The 14,053-nt window shown below is 43.8% G+C and overlaps 1 protein-coding gene across 1 annotated transcript in view; it reads left to right on the top strand.

Moving 5' to 3' along the window:
• mpp7b (MAGUK p55 scaffold protein 7b) overlaps positions 1-13,975 on the top strand; it is a 34,604-nt gene extending 20,629 nt beyond the window's left edge. Inside the window, exons 13-18 of the mRNA XM_062987282.1 lie at positions 4,553-4,699; positions 8,923-9,003; positions 9,356-9,449; positions 10,557-10,665; positions 11,268-11,411; positions 13,796-13,975. Of these exons, the coding sequence (XP_062843352.1) occupies positions 4,553-4,699; positions 8,923-9,003; positions 9,356-9,449; positions 10,557-10,665; positions 11,268-11,411; positions 13,796-13,975 (755 nt within the window). The remainder of the gene's footprint in view (positions 1-4,552; positions 4,700-8,922; positions 9,004-9,355; positions 9,450-10,556; positions 10,666-11,267; positions 11,412-13,795) is intronic.
• The last annotated feature ends 78 nt before the right edge of the window (positions 13,976-14,053 follow it).

The raw sequence follows: 14,053 nt of genomic DNA, 5'->3' as shown, positions 1-14,053 counted from the left end.
ACAGTACTGTAAGTGGCTTTGGACAAGAGCGTCTCCTAAATGCCAAAATGTTAAAGCGAATCAGCAGTAAGGAAGGACAGTCTGGTCAGGATTTATTTAGGGCAGCTGTAGCTTAATGGTTAAGGTACTGGACCTGTAATCGAAAGGTCACTGGTTCAAGTCCCACCACTACCAGGTTGCCACTTTTGGGCCCTTGAGCAGAACCCTAACTCTCAATTTCTTAGACAATATACTGCCACAGTATTGTAAGTCGCTTTGAATAAAAGCGTCTCCTAAATGCCGTAAGATTATCGTCCGATCATCACTCAGAATTAAAGCACCTCAGTAGGAGCATTTAAGGAATCTAAAAATGTAGACACGCCCTCTTCTCAGGAGCGTAGGATGATGTAAACTGCGTCTGTGTAGACAGATCACCAGGTCTTCCGACAGACCGGTTGTGTTTGGAAACTGGTCGTGTGCCCTGGTACCAGTATACGTTCTCTGGAAGCAGAAAAGCTTCTCCGTAGTCGTGATCATGTCAGGATCGACGTTTCTCGGCTGTTCTGAGGTTTCAGTGGATCCAGCATGTTTTCGTTGCTGATGCTCAGCTTTCATTAAACGAGGTGGAAAAACGCGATCACTTACCCCGTCTGAGCGGAGGGTTTACAGATGGTGATGCCCTCGTCCTCGCCGGTGCCTCTCAGACACAGTAAACTTGTGACAACTTAAATGTTTCTCCAGTCCTTCGTCCCGGCCGTTTGTGGTTCGGTGTTTTATGTTGGTGTCTAATAGACGAGGAAGTCTGTAATGGAGTCAGAACGCTAGAGTGGTTTTCCATGTTGGGCTTGTTTTTCAAATATGCTGGAATATAATATTTAGCTTTTATACGATTAGCTGTTCTGCATGGACAAAAGTATTGGGACAACCCTTCTAATAACTGGTTATCTAATTATCCTGATGATCCATTACATAAAGGAATTGATAAAGAGGTTGTTAATTTGTACCCATGGATGGTGTCAGTACATGAGCTTCGTGATGCTGATGCGTCTGCTTTCACGTTACGAACAGCAGCAGAAAGAAAAGTGATGTTTCTGTTTCTGTTCGAGCTTTAGAGAGTTACAGCCCGCTGGCTCCTCGACCACTTTTCCACTCTTGTGTTTGTGAGACTCAGGGTTCCTGCACTGGCCAGGATGAAGTGTGTATCAGATGCCACGTCTGTAGAGAAGCACCGCTGTAATGGTGGCACATCGCTTTGTGTTGTATGTAGCAAACTAGCTCCTGATATGGATGCCATCCATGGTGGTGATGTGGTCAGTCCAGCTCTTCTAAGTCCTGTCATAACGCTGCATCTCATGTCATCATTACATGCCAAAGTAACGTAACTCACAGGTCCTAATGTGGTTCAGTGGCTCCTTTTCTATTCTGATCGTTTTGGAAAGATGCTCAGTGGTCGTCATCTTCCTTTCTGATGCAGTTTTCTGATGCACTTGTTCTCAAAAGCCTGAATACTTACATTTTTTAGGTGCAGATCTAGTTGTAGTGCAGTTCCATACACATAGTAGCTCATTATTGATTTACACATTGTAAACACAGGAAATTACCAGGCACAGTACTACTTTCTATGATTACTACTGCTACTATTATAACTGCTACTATGATTACTACTAATACTATTACTATTACTGCTACTACTACGGCTACTATTAATCCTACTACTATTACGACTACTACTAGTACTACTAATACTATTACTATTATTACTACGGCTACTGCTACTACTGATACTATTCCTACTACTACAATTATTACTACTATTACTACTACTATTACTACCACTAGTATTACTACTACGGCTACTACTGCTACTACTACTATAACAACTATTACTAATACAACTGCTGCTATTACTAACACTACTGGTACTACTGATACTGCTACTACGGCTTCTACTATTACAACTATTACTAATACTACCACTAATCCTATTTCTACTGCTATTACTACTATTACTGCAACTACTACTACTATTACAACTATTTCTAACACTACTATTGCTACTACTATTACTACTACTACTATTACTACCACTAATACTATTGCTACTACTACTACTACTGCTATTACTACAACAATTACTACTACTACTGTTACTACCAATACTAGTACTACTACTATTATTAGGACTACTACTATTGCGTTTATTACTAATACTTCTACTGCTACTACAATTATTACTGCTACTACCCATGCATACTTGTTTAAAAGAACACCAATGTGAGCAGTTTTTGGTATGAATTGTTACTAAATGCACCTATACAGTTGATGTACCTGATAAAACAACACTAGATCATGCTGGTACCTGGTCGGTGGGCGTCTTAACTTTTTGTCTGTGTGTAAAACACAAACTGTGAATGAGAGGAGCTGGTAAAAAAACACTAAACTGATCCTGACCGTTTTTCTTCAATTAGGACTCCGTCGTAACATATCATAACTGGATCTGAAAATCTGTTTTGTCGGCTGTCTGAGCGATTTTCACGGAGCGTGACGCGATCTCGAACTCAGGCCCGCTTTACCCGTGTTGTTTCCTAACATTTATTCCCAGCGCGGCGGCTGTCGGGGAGCAGTTTGACGTTTGTAGCACTTATTGAAAAGCTCCCGTCTGGGTGCGCTCGTGTAAAGAGCCGGATTATCTCAGAACCACAAGTTATTTTAGAGGAAAAATGAAAGAAAGAGAAACGAGCGTCTGGAGACTCGGTGCGTGAATCCGTCTGCAGATAAAAATCCTCTTTTTTGGGGTTTGGGGGTGGAGGGGGGGTGTATCGGTTTAATTATTTTGCTGTCAGGTCCGGCTCAGCTCTGATTTATTTGCACAGGAGCCGTTTGGCCTTGGGGCCGCTTATTACTCTCCACGCGGGACTCAGATGTCTGGAAAAGTTTAAGGGATTTGGTTAGATTGATATCGGTGTGGCCAATCAACCACGTATTTGTACTGCGGCTACTGCATCTGACGCTCGCTGGTGGTGGTGGTGGGGGGGACGCGCTCCATGTGTGTTCGTCAGCCTGAGAGTCAAAGTGTTATGATCACGTCTTAAAACAAAGAGCTCTGATCAGCACATTTATTATTTACTCATGATCAGTATCCTAGTTTCACTTTCACTACGCTTTAAATACTGATTTACTAATACTAATTACTACTAGTACTCTGACTGCTACTACTACTGCTAGTAATACTACTAATACTACTGCTACTACTATTATTACTAACTACTGCTACTGCTATTACTACTAAGACAACTACTAACACTACTGTTACTACTTCTACTACAATTACTACTACTGCTACGGCTACTATTACTACTATTGCTACTAGTACGACTACTACCTCTACTACTGCTACTACTATCAATACTATTCCTACAACTATTAGTACTGATACTACTAGTAATACTGCAACTACTATTATTACTATTAGTACTCTGACTGCTACTAATACTACTACTACTACAATTACTTCTACAAGTACTACTACTACTGCTACTATTAACACTACTGCTACTACTACAATTACTACTACTATTACTACTACTTTTACTACTGCTACTACTAGTACTCTGACTGCTACTATTACTACTACTGCTATTACTACTGCTACTGCTATTAGTACTACTACAATTACTACTACTCCTATTGCTACTAGTACGACTACTAGTTTTACTACTACTACTGTTTCTGCACACAGTTGATGTTTGGCTTTCATTTGTGTGAGATTGTTTCAGCTTGAGTTTCTTGATGCAGCGGTAGACTGTGTTAAGTGAAAACGGTTTTCTAAAGCACTCTCAAGCCCATGTGGTGATATTTACACCGGTTTCTCATGCAGTGCTGTTTAAGGGCAACACGCCCAGGTTTGTTTTGCCCTCCATAAAACAGATCACCAAAATGAAATACTAAATATTAGTAACACAAAACTGTGAGTCCAGCAACTACACGTTTCGTTTATATGTCTGACACTAACAGTTCATCAACTTTTCCTATGAATCAGGAATCTGGGATGCTGCCCTTGGTTTTTTTAGCCGTGTGCCGCATGCTTGTGGTTTGTTTACGTTATGGAAAGTATTGCAGTGATTTGGAGTTACTTCCTTTCCATTTTGAAACCGACGATTCCTGAAGGCAGACGAACGATCTGTACTGCAACGGTCTGCGCCGTTATCGTTCAGGATGTCGGTCCAAGTCCGAACGCCGTTTTTTCTGCTGCTGTATGAATGGCAGCCATGACGTTCCTGTCAGAAGAAAAACAGTCAAAACATGTTCGGCAACGGGAAAGTGATCCAGCGTTTGGGTGGAAACAACATGGAAAGTCCAGGCCGTTATGAGACCCTTCAGAAATATACGACACATTAATAAGAACCATCGTAAATCGCTTCGTCCTCGTCCAAGCGGTTCAAGTTAGTGGAACATGCTCGACTAGCAGTGTGAGCTCTGATTAAACTGTTCTGAGATCAGTCGGTGTAGGATTTTCCATGAGCTTGTCCTGTATCTGAATAAAACCGAGCTTTATTTCTTTATTTCTGTCTAGCTGGTTTGAGGAGAAGTTTCCGGCGGAGCAAGAAGGAAAGATGGAGAAACGTTGAATCCTGCGGTGACGAGCAAATTCCCAGTTACCAGGAGGTGGTTCCTTATGTGAGAGAGCCAGGAGATCCATACCGTCCTGTGGTGCTGGTTGGTATGTATAGAATGTACACTGATCAGCCATAACATTATGACCACCTCCTTGTTTCTACTCTCACTGGCTCCACCATATAGAAGCACTTTGTAGTTCTACAATTACTGACTGTAGTCCATCTGTTTTTCTGCATGCTTTGTTAGCCCCCATTCACCCTGTTCTTTAATGGCCAGGACCCCCACAGGACCACCACAGAGCAGGTATTATTTAGGTGGTGGATGATTCTCAGCACTGCAGTGACACTGACATGGTGGTGGTGTGTTAGTGTGTGTTGTGCTGGTATGAGTAGATCAGACACAGCAGCGCTCCTGGAGTTTTTAAATACCGTGTCCACTCACTGTCCACTCTATTAGACACTCCTACCTAGCTGGTCCACCTTGTAGATGTAGTCAGAGACGATCGCTCATCTATTGCTGCTGTTTGAGTCGGTCATCTTCTTGACCTTCATCAGTGGTCACAGGACACTGCCCACGGGGCGCTGTTGGCTGGATGTTTTTAGTTGGTGGATTATTTTCAGTCCAGCAACTCCATCGGCGCTGCTGTGTCTGATCCACCCATACCTGCACAACAAACACACACTAACACACCACCACCATGTCAGTGTCACTGCAGTGCTGAGAATGATCCACCACCTAAATAATACCTGCTCTGGGTCCTGTGGGGGTCCTGACCATTGAAGAACGGGGTGAAAGCAGGTTAAAAATGCATGCATGGTAAGTGGAGCTGATTAATGTTATGATATGATTAAACACATCGTCAAATCTTCTTTAATACAAACTTCAGTACAGATTTCAGGTATTTTCACCTGTTTAGCGTCTCTAGTGTTTTGTGGGTTTAATAACCTCCGTATCCACAGAATTTGTTCCTATTTTATTATAAACGCTCTACTGTGTGGCCTCAATAAACCCAAGCAGCTACTGAAGTGAGCGCTGAACCCCCACCCTTCTCCACGGACCCTTGAACGTTTTTCAATTACACTCCCGCTCTTATCTACAGTTGTTAGATTTTCTTCTCTTGAATGGAACTGACCTTCTGAGAGCCGCTCATGGATCCTTTTACAGTCTGGAAAGTTGCAGCACAGATCTGTTTTCATTGCTCCGTCTGGACTTCGCCTCGGCTCTGCACAGCGTTCCTCCCGATGGCACTTCCAATGGCGCGCTCCGAACGCTTGTCTTCTGAATACGTCCGTCTCATTTCTCTTCGCTCGCTGTTTTCTCTCCAGATCATTTGAGCCTCCTGTTGCCAAAGTTCATCAAATCCAGGATCATTACTAAACCAAAAAAAACACCCGACTTTCTTTTTTGTGCGGCCAGCAAGAAAACGTATCGCTGCAGATCAGACGGAATCAAATTCATTCTGTTTCTGTTTGTTCTCAGTTCATTCATTTCTTTTCATGAATTCTGTATCACAATAAGCAGATCTCAGGATTGTTGGCGTTTCGGGGAGGTATCTAGTCTTGTAGAACCAGCTGTGATCTTTATTAAAACACCTTTGCATTACCTTTCTAGGGTGGAACTCCAAGGGGTCACCAGCCCCCAAACCCCAAACACCAGAGCCATGCATCCTTGGTGTAATAAGATCAGTTCTTGGGGTTTTGGTCTGTCGTGGTTCCTCTGTTCTGGAGCCAGAAGATCAGAAAGAAGACAGTGTCTATCTATCTGTCCATCAATCTTTCTGTCTGTCTGTCCATCTGTCTGTCTGTCTATCTATCTATCTATCTATCTATCTATCTATCTATCTATCTATCTATCTATCTATCTATCTATCTATCTATCTAATTATCCACCTGTGTATTTATAATCAAAAATATCTATCTATCCATCTGTCTGTCTATCTATCTGTCTATCTATCTATCTCTCTCTATGTATGTCTGTCTGTCTATTTATCTGTCTGTCTATCTATCTCTTTGTCTATCTATCTAACCAACTATCAGGTTATCCATCTGTCTGTCTGCCTGTCTGTCTGATCAGAAAAAATATTCATCTATCCATCTGTCTGTCTGCCTATCTATCTGACCAATTATCTGTTTATCCATCTGTCTGTCTGCCTGTCTGTCTGATCAGAAAAATATCCATCTATCCATCCCTGTCTGTTTATCTGTCTGTCTGTCTGTCTGTCTATCCATCTATCTGTCTGTTTATCTATGTCTTTCTGTGTATATATTTATCTATTTGTCTGTCTGTCTGTCTATCCATCCGTCTATCTGTCTGTCTGTCTGTCCATCCATCCGTCTATCCATCCATCCATCTGTCTGTTCATATGCCTGCATTTCTGTCTGTCTATCTAACCAACTATCCATCTGTCTATCTATCTATCTATCTGTCTGTCTGTCTGTCTGTCTGTCTGTCTGTCTGTCTGTCTGTCTGTTTATCCATCTGTCTGTCTATCTGTTTGTCTCTCGGTCTGTCTATCTATCTGTCTGTCTGTCTGTCTATCTGTCTGTCTGTCTGTCTATCCATCCATCTATCTAATTTATTCATGTTTTATTCATGTTGGTTCTGGTACTGAGATGATTCTGTCATGCTCTTTAGGACTGAATGTTTTACAACCTGTTTGTACCTATAAATGGATAAAACGTTCCTCAGAAATGATTTTAGTCACATTCCTCACGTCCTGACATCTGTACTGAACTCTGAAAACATTTCCGCTGAACTTTTTACAAATCGAATTATTTAAGCTCAGAAATACTTGAAATCCATAAAAATCCTCGGCGTGACACGACTGTGTTTGATTCATCGTTTGAACTCGAGTTGATCTGGAATCGCGGCCCCAGTATATCTCACTCGCGCCGTCGTCCTCTCGTTCGCTCCGATCCAATCTTCTGCACTTCTCCTCGGGTCGCCGGAGTAAAAATGTGCCTCCGTGACAAATTTATAGAATTCTTCTCTCGATACATCAGAGGTGAGAACAGGGCTTGGCGGCCGCTCCGGGACAGATGTAAGCTTTGTTTGGTAAAAACAACAGAGAACGCGCCGATACCTCTTCCAGCGCTCGAAAGGTCTTTAAGGGAGCCTCGATCCGTGCCAGAATATTCACCGACTGCACGGTTTTATTTTAAAGCAGCTTAATCATCTGGGAGGTCAGAACCTGTCGTGTCTGCTGTTGAAATTTAGAGGCTGAGCTCCACGTTTTGCACATTTGAGAAGCGGTCGAGACAGATTCCTGGATTTGTCGCTTGGTTTTACGGCTTCCCAAAGAGAAAAGAGTCAAAACATTTTATATCAGTATCAGACTTTTTATTTTTATCTGGCGGCAAACAGCTCATCATGTTTTCTACCCATCAGAGCCACCTTAAACATTGCTCAACTTTTTTAAATGAGCAGCTTGTTGTGCAAATTGCTGGTTTTGCTCTTCCGTTGGCCTCAGACACATGGCATTACCTTCCAAACTGCCCGGCTCTTTGATCTCTGCTGGCACTCATGTGCAATATGTAAAAAAAAAAAAATAATAAAGAAAATAAACTACAGCTTCCTCAAGAGACCACAGTGCTTAGAAATACCAGAAATCATCTCCCATTATCTCCGGTTTGTTTACTGGATGATTTCTGGAGATCCGCTGGCACTCAGGGAGCCAAAATTAGGTCGAACATGAAAGTTTGCATTGTGTAGCATTAACGAGGTATGTAGACATACCCGAAACTATTCTGTGTATGATTAAAATCACAGACGTTCGGTCTTCATTCCACTTGGATTCATTCTGAGCTCCTGAAAATGTTTCCTGAGAGACCCGCATGTCTTTCCACGTCTCACTACCAGACTGAGTCTTTTTTAATGATTTTTAGGCAAATCCGTCATCGCCTCCACGCTAACTTGGTGTTTCCTTCCTCCTGGGAGCAGATCGGCTCGGTGTTCTGCTGCTCTGGATGTGCCGGAATGCCGGAAATCATCAATACAGGGAAAATCAATACAGGGAAAATCAATACATTCAAAATCAATAGTTAAAATCAATACAGTGTGATGCCTTTTGGTTTATATTTATACCCCCTTTATAACCCTTTTATATGCTGACACGTGCCTGGCTATATTATTGACACTGAGCTGGCCCTGTTTTGACGCTAGAACAGTCTCAACTCTTAAAATCAGTGTCACAGTGTGTCAGCATTTTAGGTGTGTTGTTACTGTAGATAAATAAATAAACGCATGAATTATTAGCTAGATTTAGATTTTTGTCTGAGCTGTCTGGACGTCATAACAGCAGCGGTGGTCACTTTTCTGTCGGAACAGGACCCAGCGGTGTCGGTGTAACCGAACTGAAGAAAAAGCTGCTGCTCTCGGACCCCGAGCACTTCGCCGTCCCAGTACCAGGTGAGTTCATCTGTTCTAATACCGCGGTACCTTTCCCATAAGGATGTTTGGTAAACCTGTTAATGCGTCCCATGGTCCCGTGGAATGCATATATTTCAGGTTCATGTAAAATAATTGGGTTGTTTTTGATGGTTATACACTAAAAATAACACAAATATAATATAAAAACACTGAAATACAATTAAAAACAGTTAGAAATCAAAGAAAAGTACAATCACACACACGTCGAGTTTAAGGGCACAAATGTCTCGATGAAGGGCGTCGAGCTTTAAAGATTTCGAGTTTAGAGGACGTTGAGTTACGAGGACTGTACTTTCTAAAAGTTAAGTCTTTTCCCACCTAATTTCCACAGACACCACCCGCGAGCGCAGACGACATGAGAGAGACAGCGTGGACTACTGTTTCATCTCCAAACACGCCTTTGAGAAAGATATCCTCCACCACAAGTATGTTTAACACCCCTGACCCACCTACAGTCTGAAAACCTACTGAGCTGCCTCGCTGCCTCAGTAGAGAGGATTCTAATAAGACATCGAACTCATAAGGCAGATTATTTAGACGCTCTACTTGTAGCTTACTAAGCTAACACAGTTAGCCTCAGGCGCTGACCAATGTGCACCAGTTAACTGACGGACGGAGCGTCTATATTGAGCCGAATATCCATCTGTACGACAGAAACCATTCGATGTTTTATTTTGAGCTCATTGTACTTGGACCGTCCTCTATAGCAGTATATGTTCCGTTCACGTGGATGTTTTGTCTATGATGCCTCCATTCTGAGTGATTCTGAAATCCTGAGGTTTGGAAACCCTGTCGATAGGTGATCCATGCAGTCGTGAAACGGGGGTCGGACGGTCGACTTCGAGGCCCGCGCTGGCCGAATTAAAGGCAAACCTCTCAGTTTCAAATCTGATAATCCACAGATTGGGATGCCAGGCGTGATCTGGCTTTATTTTCGCGCCGAAGTGACACTCTTGTGGAAAGCGCCGTGCTGCCAGGCTTGATCTCCCCCCCGAGGTTTTCGGTACGAGCGCTGGCGCGTTTCCCCCCCGGTGTTCCAGCCGACAGGTGGCTCCAATTTAAAGCGCAGCGCTGCAGATCAGATAAAGCCGCGCCGTGCCAGAACGTCTGAAAGCTCCATCTCCTGAAGTACGCGGGTTCACTTCAAACGGTCCTGCTGTTATTATCTCGGGGTGGAAGATGAGAGGGGCGCGCTGTGGTGACGTGAGGACGGTTCGGGGTGGCCTCCCGTTTCACCCTGTCAGACTGATCAGGCCCTTCATTTTCTAGAACAGATTATATAAAAATATTGACGCAAGTTGGCTGTACTGGCTTGTACAATTATCGGGTGGCATGTTGTCACCTCACAGCGAGAAGGACCTGTGTGGTGTGGAGTTTGCATGTTCTCCCTGTGTCCATGTGGGTTTTTGCGGGCATAATTACTATACTCAGGGCTGTAATGACATACAGTCCCGTACGTCTCTTATAAGTGTATTTTAACTTCTGACTTCGAGAGAATGGTGTCGTTATTACAGCTCCTGCTTCATCCACAGGTTTATAGAGTACGGAGAACACGGCGGGAACTACTACGGCGTCAGGCTGGATTCCGTCCGCCGGGTCCTGATGGAGAACAAGGTCTGCCTGCTGGATCTGGAGCCTGGCGTAAGTTCTGAAACGCAGCGTTAGTCGGTTATTTCTGCATAAGTCGTGTGGCACGATGTTGTATTATTTAATAGCTGGTATTACAGACTGGCACGCGTTGGTAACACGAGCGTTCTGATCGTGACGAGACCCCCGAATCCTTAACAACCCCACAGGGAGAAAGCCACCGTATTACACGTCGTGTTTGTTGACTTTGGAGCCGAGGGCAGGCGCTGGAATGAAGTCATCTCGGACGAGGAGCTTCTGTCAGCTCCAGCTCCGCTCAGGTCGGTACGTTTCCTGTGGGGTGATTATTTTTCACCGGGGCATCGCTCCGGGCGTATTAACAGACCCGGGACACAGACACGCATATGAAACGGCGCACGACTGAGGCCCTCAGGCTCACACTGTGTCCTCTGGTCAAATGTTCCATCCTGAGGATTCTTGTTTGAATATTTTGGAGTCGGAGGATGAACGAACGCAGCGGTGGCAGCACTGACGACGAGCGGAGCGGGGCCGAATGGAAACAAGCGGCTCTCGTCAGCACAGCCCGTGCCAGTTTAATGATTTAATGACTGACTTTTTCTCCTAATGTGCTAACCAAACTCTTGTCTTGTCTGAAGGCTGTGGAGACTCTGTACACGGCGGAATTCAAACCGTATGTCGTGTTCGTCAAGCCTCCAGCCATCGAACAGCTCAGGCTCAGCCGGAGAAAAGCTAAAATCCTGACCGGCCTGAACGAGTCCACGGCGGTTAGGACGTTTTCGGTAAGAACGTTTATCCCTACAGATCGGTAAATAACGTGTCAGACGTGCTGAACACCAAACTGTCTTTAATTTAATGGTCTTATTTTTTATTGTTATGCATTTTCTTCCCATTTTCCTCCCGATTTAACGACTCAATTCTTGTCTTCCGCTGCTGAGAGATACCAGATTGCATCCGAGGAGAGCACGTCGCTGTACGCCTCTTCCGACACGTGTACAGCCCTCCTATTCTCACCCCTGCATTCTGCACAGGCGTCTCTTCCACCAATCGGGGTCTTTACACAGCGTATGAAGACCCACCCACCCACACATAGTCCGGTCCCCACCCTGCAGATACGGTGGCCAATTAGTATCTGCTGCAGGCACTGGCAATTATGCCACCAGATGGCGCCCAGCCGACCGGTGGCAACACCGAGTTTCAAACCGAAGAGTTCAGAATCTCAGTGCTGGTGTGCTAACGGAATTATTGATCAACATTCACCAGGCATGAGGGCCGTTCCACCGAATCGGCCGTTCAACGCTGAATCTAGTAACACACACACACTTACACTACTCAAAATGTGTTTTGGTGACCAGTGTCCTGCAGAGAGCTCTGACCTCAGCCCTACTGAACAGCTCTGGAATGAACTTCAACGTCAACTGAGGCTTTCTTGACCAACATCAGCGCCCAGCCACGCAAATTCCCGAACACAGACGTACTTCAGAGTTGTTGTTCTAGCCGAAAGGATCACATCGCGGTCGCTCTATTTTAATACTTGATGTCCGACCAGCTCACGGTCAGGTGTCCGAGTACTTTTGGTGGTACGGTGTATTTATGAGCGAGATGTGTTTACACGGTGGACGTTGTGATCGTTGGACTCTCGTCTGCTTGTGTAATAGTCTGAGTAAACTAGATACGACGAGTCTTTAACATCAGCGGCCAAGCCAAGGGCAAGTTTTACTGTTTAAATCATAAACACGTTCTTCTGTTTGGTTAAATCGAAGCGTCTAAAGCGCTGTGCTGTGTCATGTTTACTCATGTTATTGCTTTAGAAACTGGAATTTGGAATATTCAGAGGGTCAAAAGTCTAAGACCACTAGTGAAAGTGCTGCTATTGAGGATTTTTGTTCAAATATATTACAGCGTTCATTATCAGCTCATCTAATCAGCTTAACAAGATTAATAAAAAAAGCTGAATCTTCGAATCTGCTCCCGTATTTAGGTGTCGGCACAGCGGATACTAGACGTGGCACAGTTTTTGCGCCGGATGCCCTTCCTGACGCAGCCCTCCTATTTCTATCCGAGCTTGGAACCCGAATGTTAGTTTTATGCTGTTGTATTGTGCTTGAGGTGTGACTGGGAGTCTAAAGTACAGAGATAAGCAACATGTCTGTTGTAAGCAGATAAGAAACTACAGTTAGCACTGAACGGAGGTTCCAAAGTCCAACACCTAATGTGATATGGCTAGAGCAGTATCACGAGAGGCCCACAGTTCTGTTCCTTGCTCTTCAGCTATTCCACTGCTGTAAGACCAACTGTAATCAAACTGGAACATTTGTAAATGTTCTTTATTTTTTTATCATCTGACTTTATTTTTCCAGGTAAGACTAGGAGGTTTCGGGCACCTTTCTCAGACATTATACAATCACGTCCATGTAGATGTCTGACTTGCTGATAGCACTGCTTAGATTCGAACCCTGGGTCCCCAGATCTCAGCAGTAGTGGACTTGGTGAAATGTAATTGATTCATTCGTACAAAAGGTGTGATTCCCTTGAGTCTTGACGACTTTGAGCAGGTGAATTAGACCTAAATGTAAAATTATTTATATAGAAGCTGTTTATTATATTATTATATCAGAAGCTGTTTTTAAGGGATGTATTTTTAGTTGACATACTGTATAAGTTAGAAAGGCTGTTTGCTTAAAACCACAGCGTCATCTGCCAATATTTCTGAGTTTAACGCACATCAACCGAGCAGTAGATGCGACCCAAACCAGATGATTTAAATACAGCTTATTTTTACACTCAAAGTAAACTAAGACCATTAAAGGGTTAAACACTGAGCTACCAAGATATTGTTAAGGACATTTAATGCTAATGCATTATAATTCTTTTTAATTTTACATATCGTAAAATCATATATTTTAAATCCTACGTTAAAATTGAGATCCAGGAAAAAATGTCTGGGTCTGTGGCTCAGTGCCTCATGAGTCTGGATCTGGTCACGTCCCTGCTACACAGTAATCTCCATCAGTATGAATAAGAATGAATAATGAATAGCCGCCGGCTACACAGTTTTCCAGAAACCGTCTTTTTTTAGTCTGTTTGCTAATTGCTAAGCTAACAAAGACCCCCGAGTACAGATGTGTACAGATGTGAAACTCATTTGTGAATCTGTATTTCGCAGGACGAGGACTTCGAGGCCGTGATTAACGCCGCCTGGACGATCGAGGACAGATTCGGCTACTTGTTCGACGGGATCTTGGTAAACGACGACCTGGCCGCGGCGTTCGGACGGATCAGAGCCGAGCTAGCAAAGCTGGAAACGGAGACAAACTGGATTCCAAAAACGTGGACTCGGCTCTGAAAGAACGTGCAGCAACCGGACCGTAGGTTTAACTGGTCAGACTGGAACACAACCTCTCGTAACGGGTTTGTGCCTCGA

Source organism: Trichomycterus rosablanca, chromosome 25 (genome assembly GCF_030014385.1).
Source record: "Trichomycterus rosablanca isolate fTriRos1 chromosome 25, fTriRos1.hap1, whole genome shotgun sequence".
Classification (NCBI taxonomy): domain Eukaryota; kingdom Metazoa; phylum Chordata; class Actinopteri; order Siluriformes; family Trichomycteridae; genus Trichomycterus; species Trichomycterus rosablanca.
The sequence above is the reverse complement of the archived record's forward strand: the minus strand, read 5'-3'. Positions and strand labels throughout refer to the sequence as shown.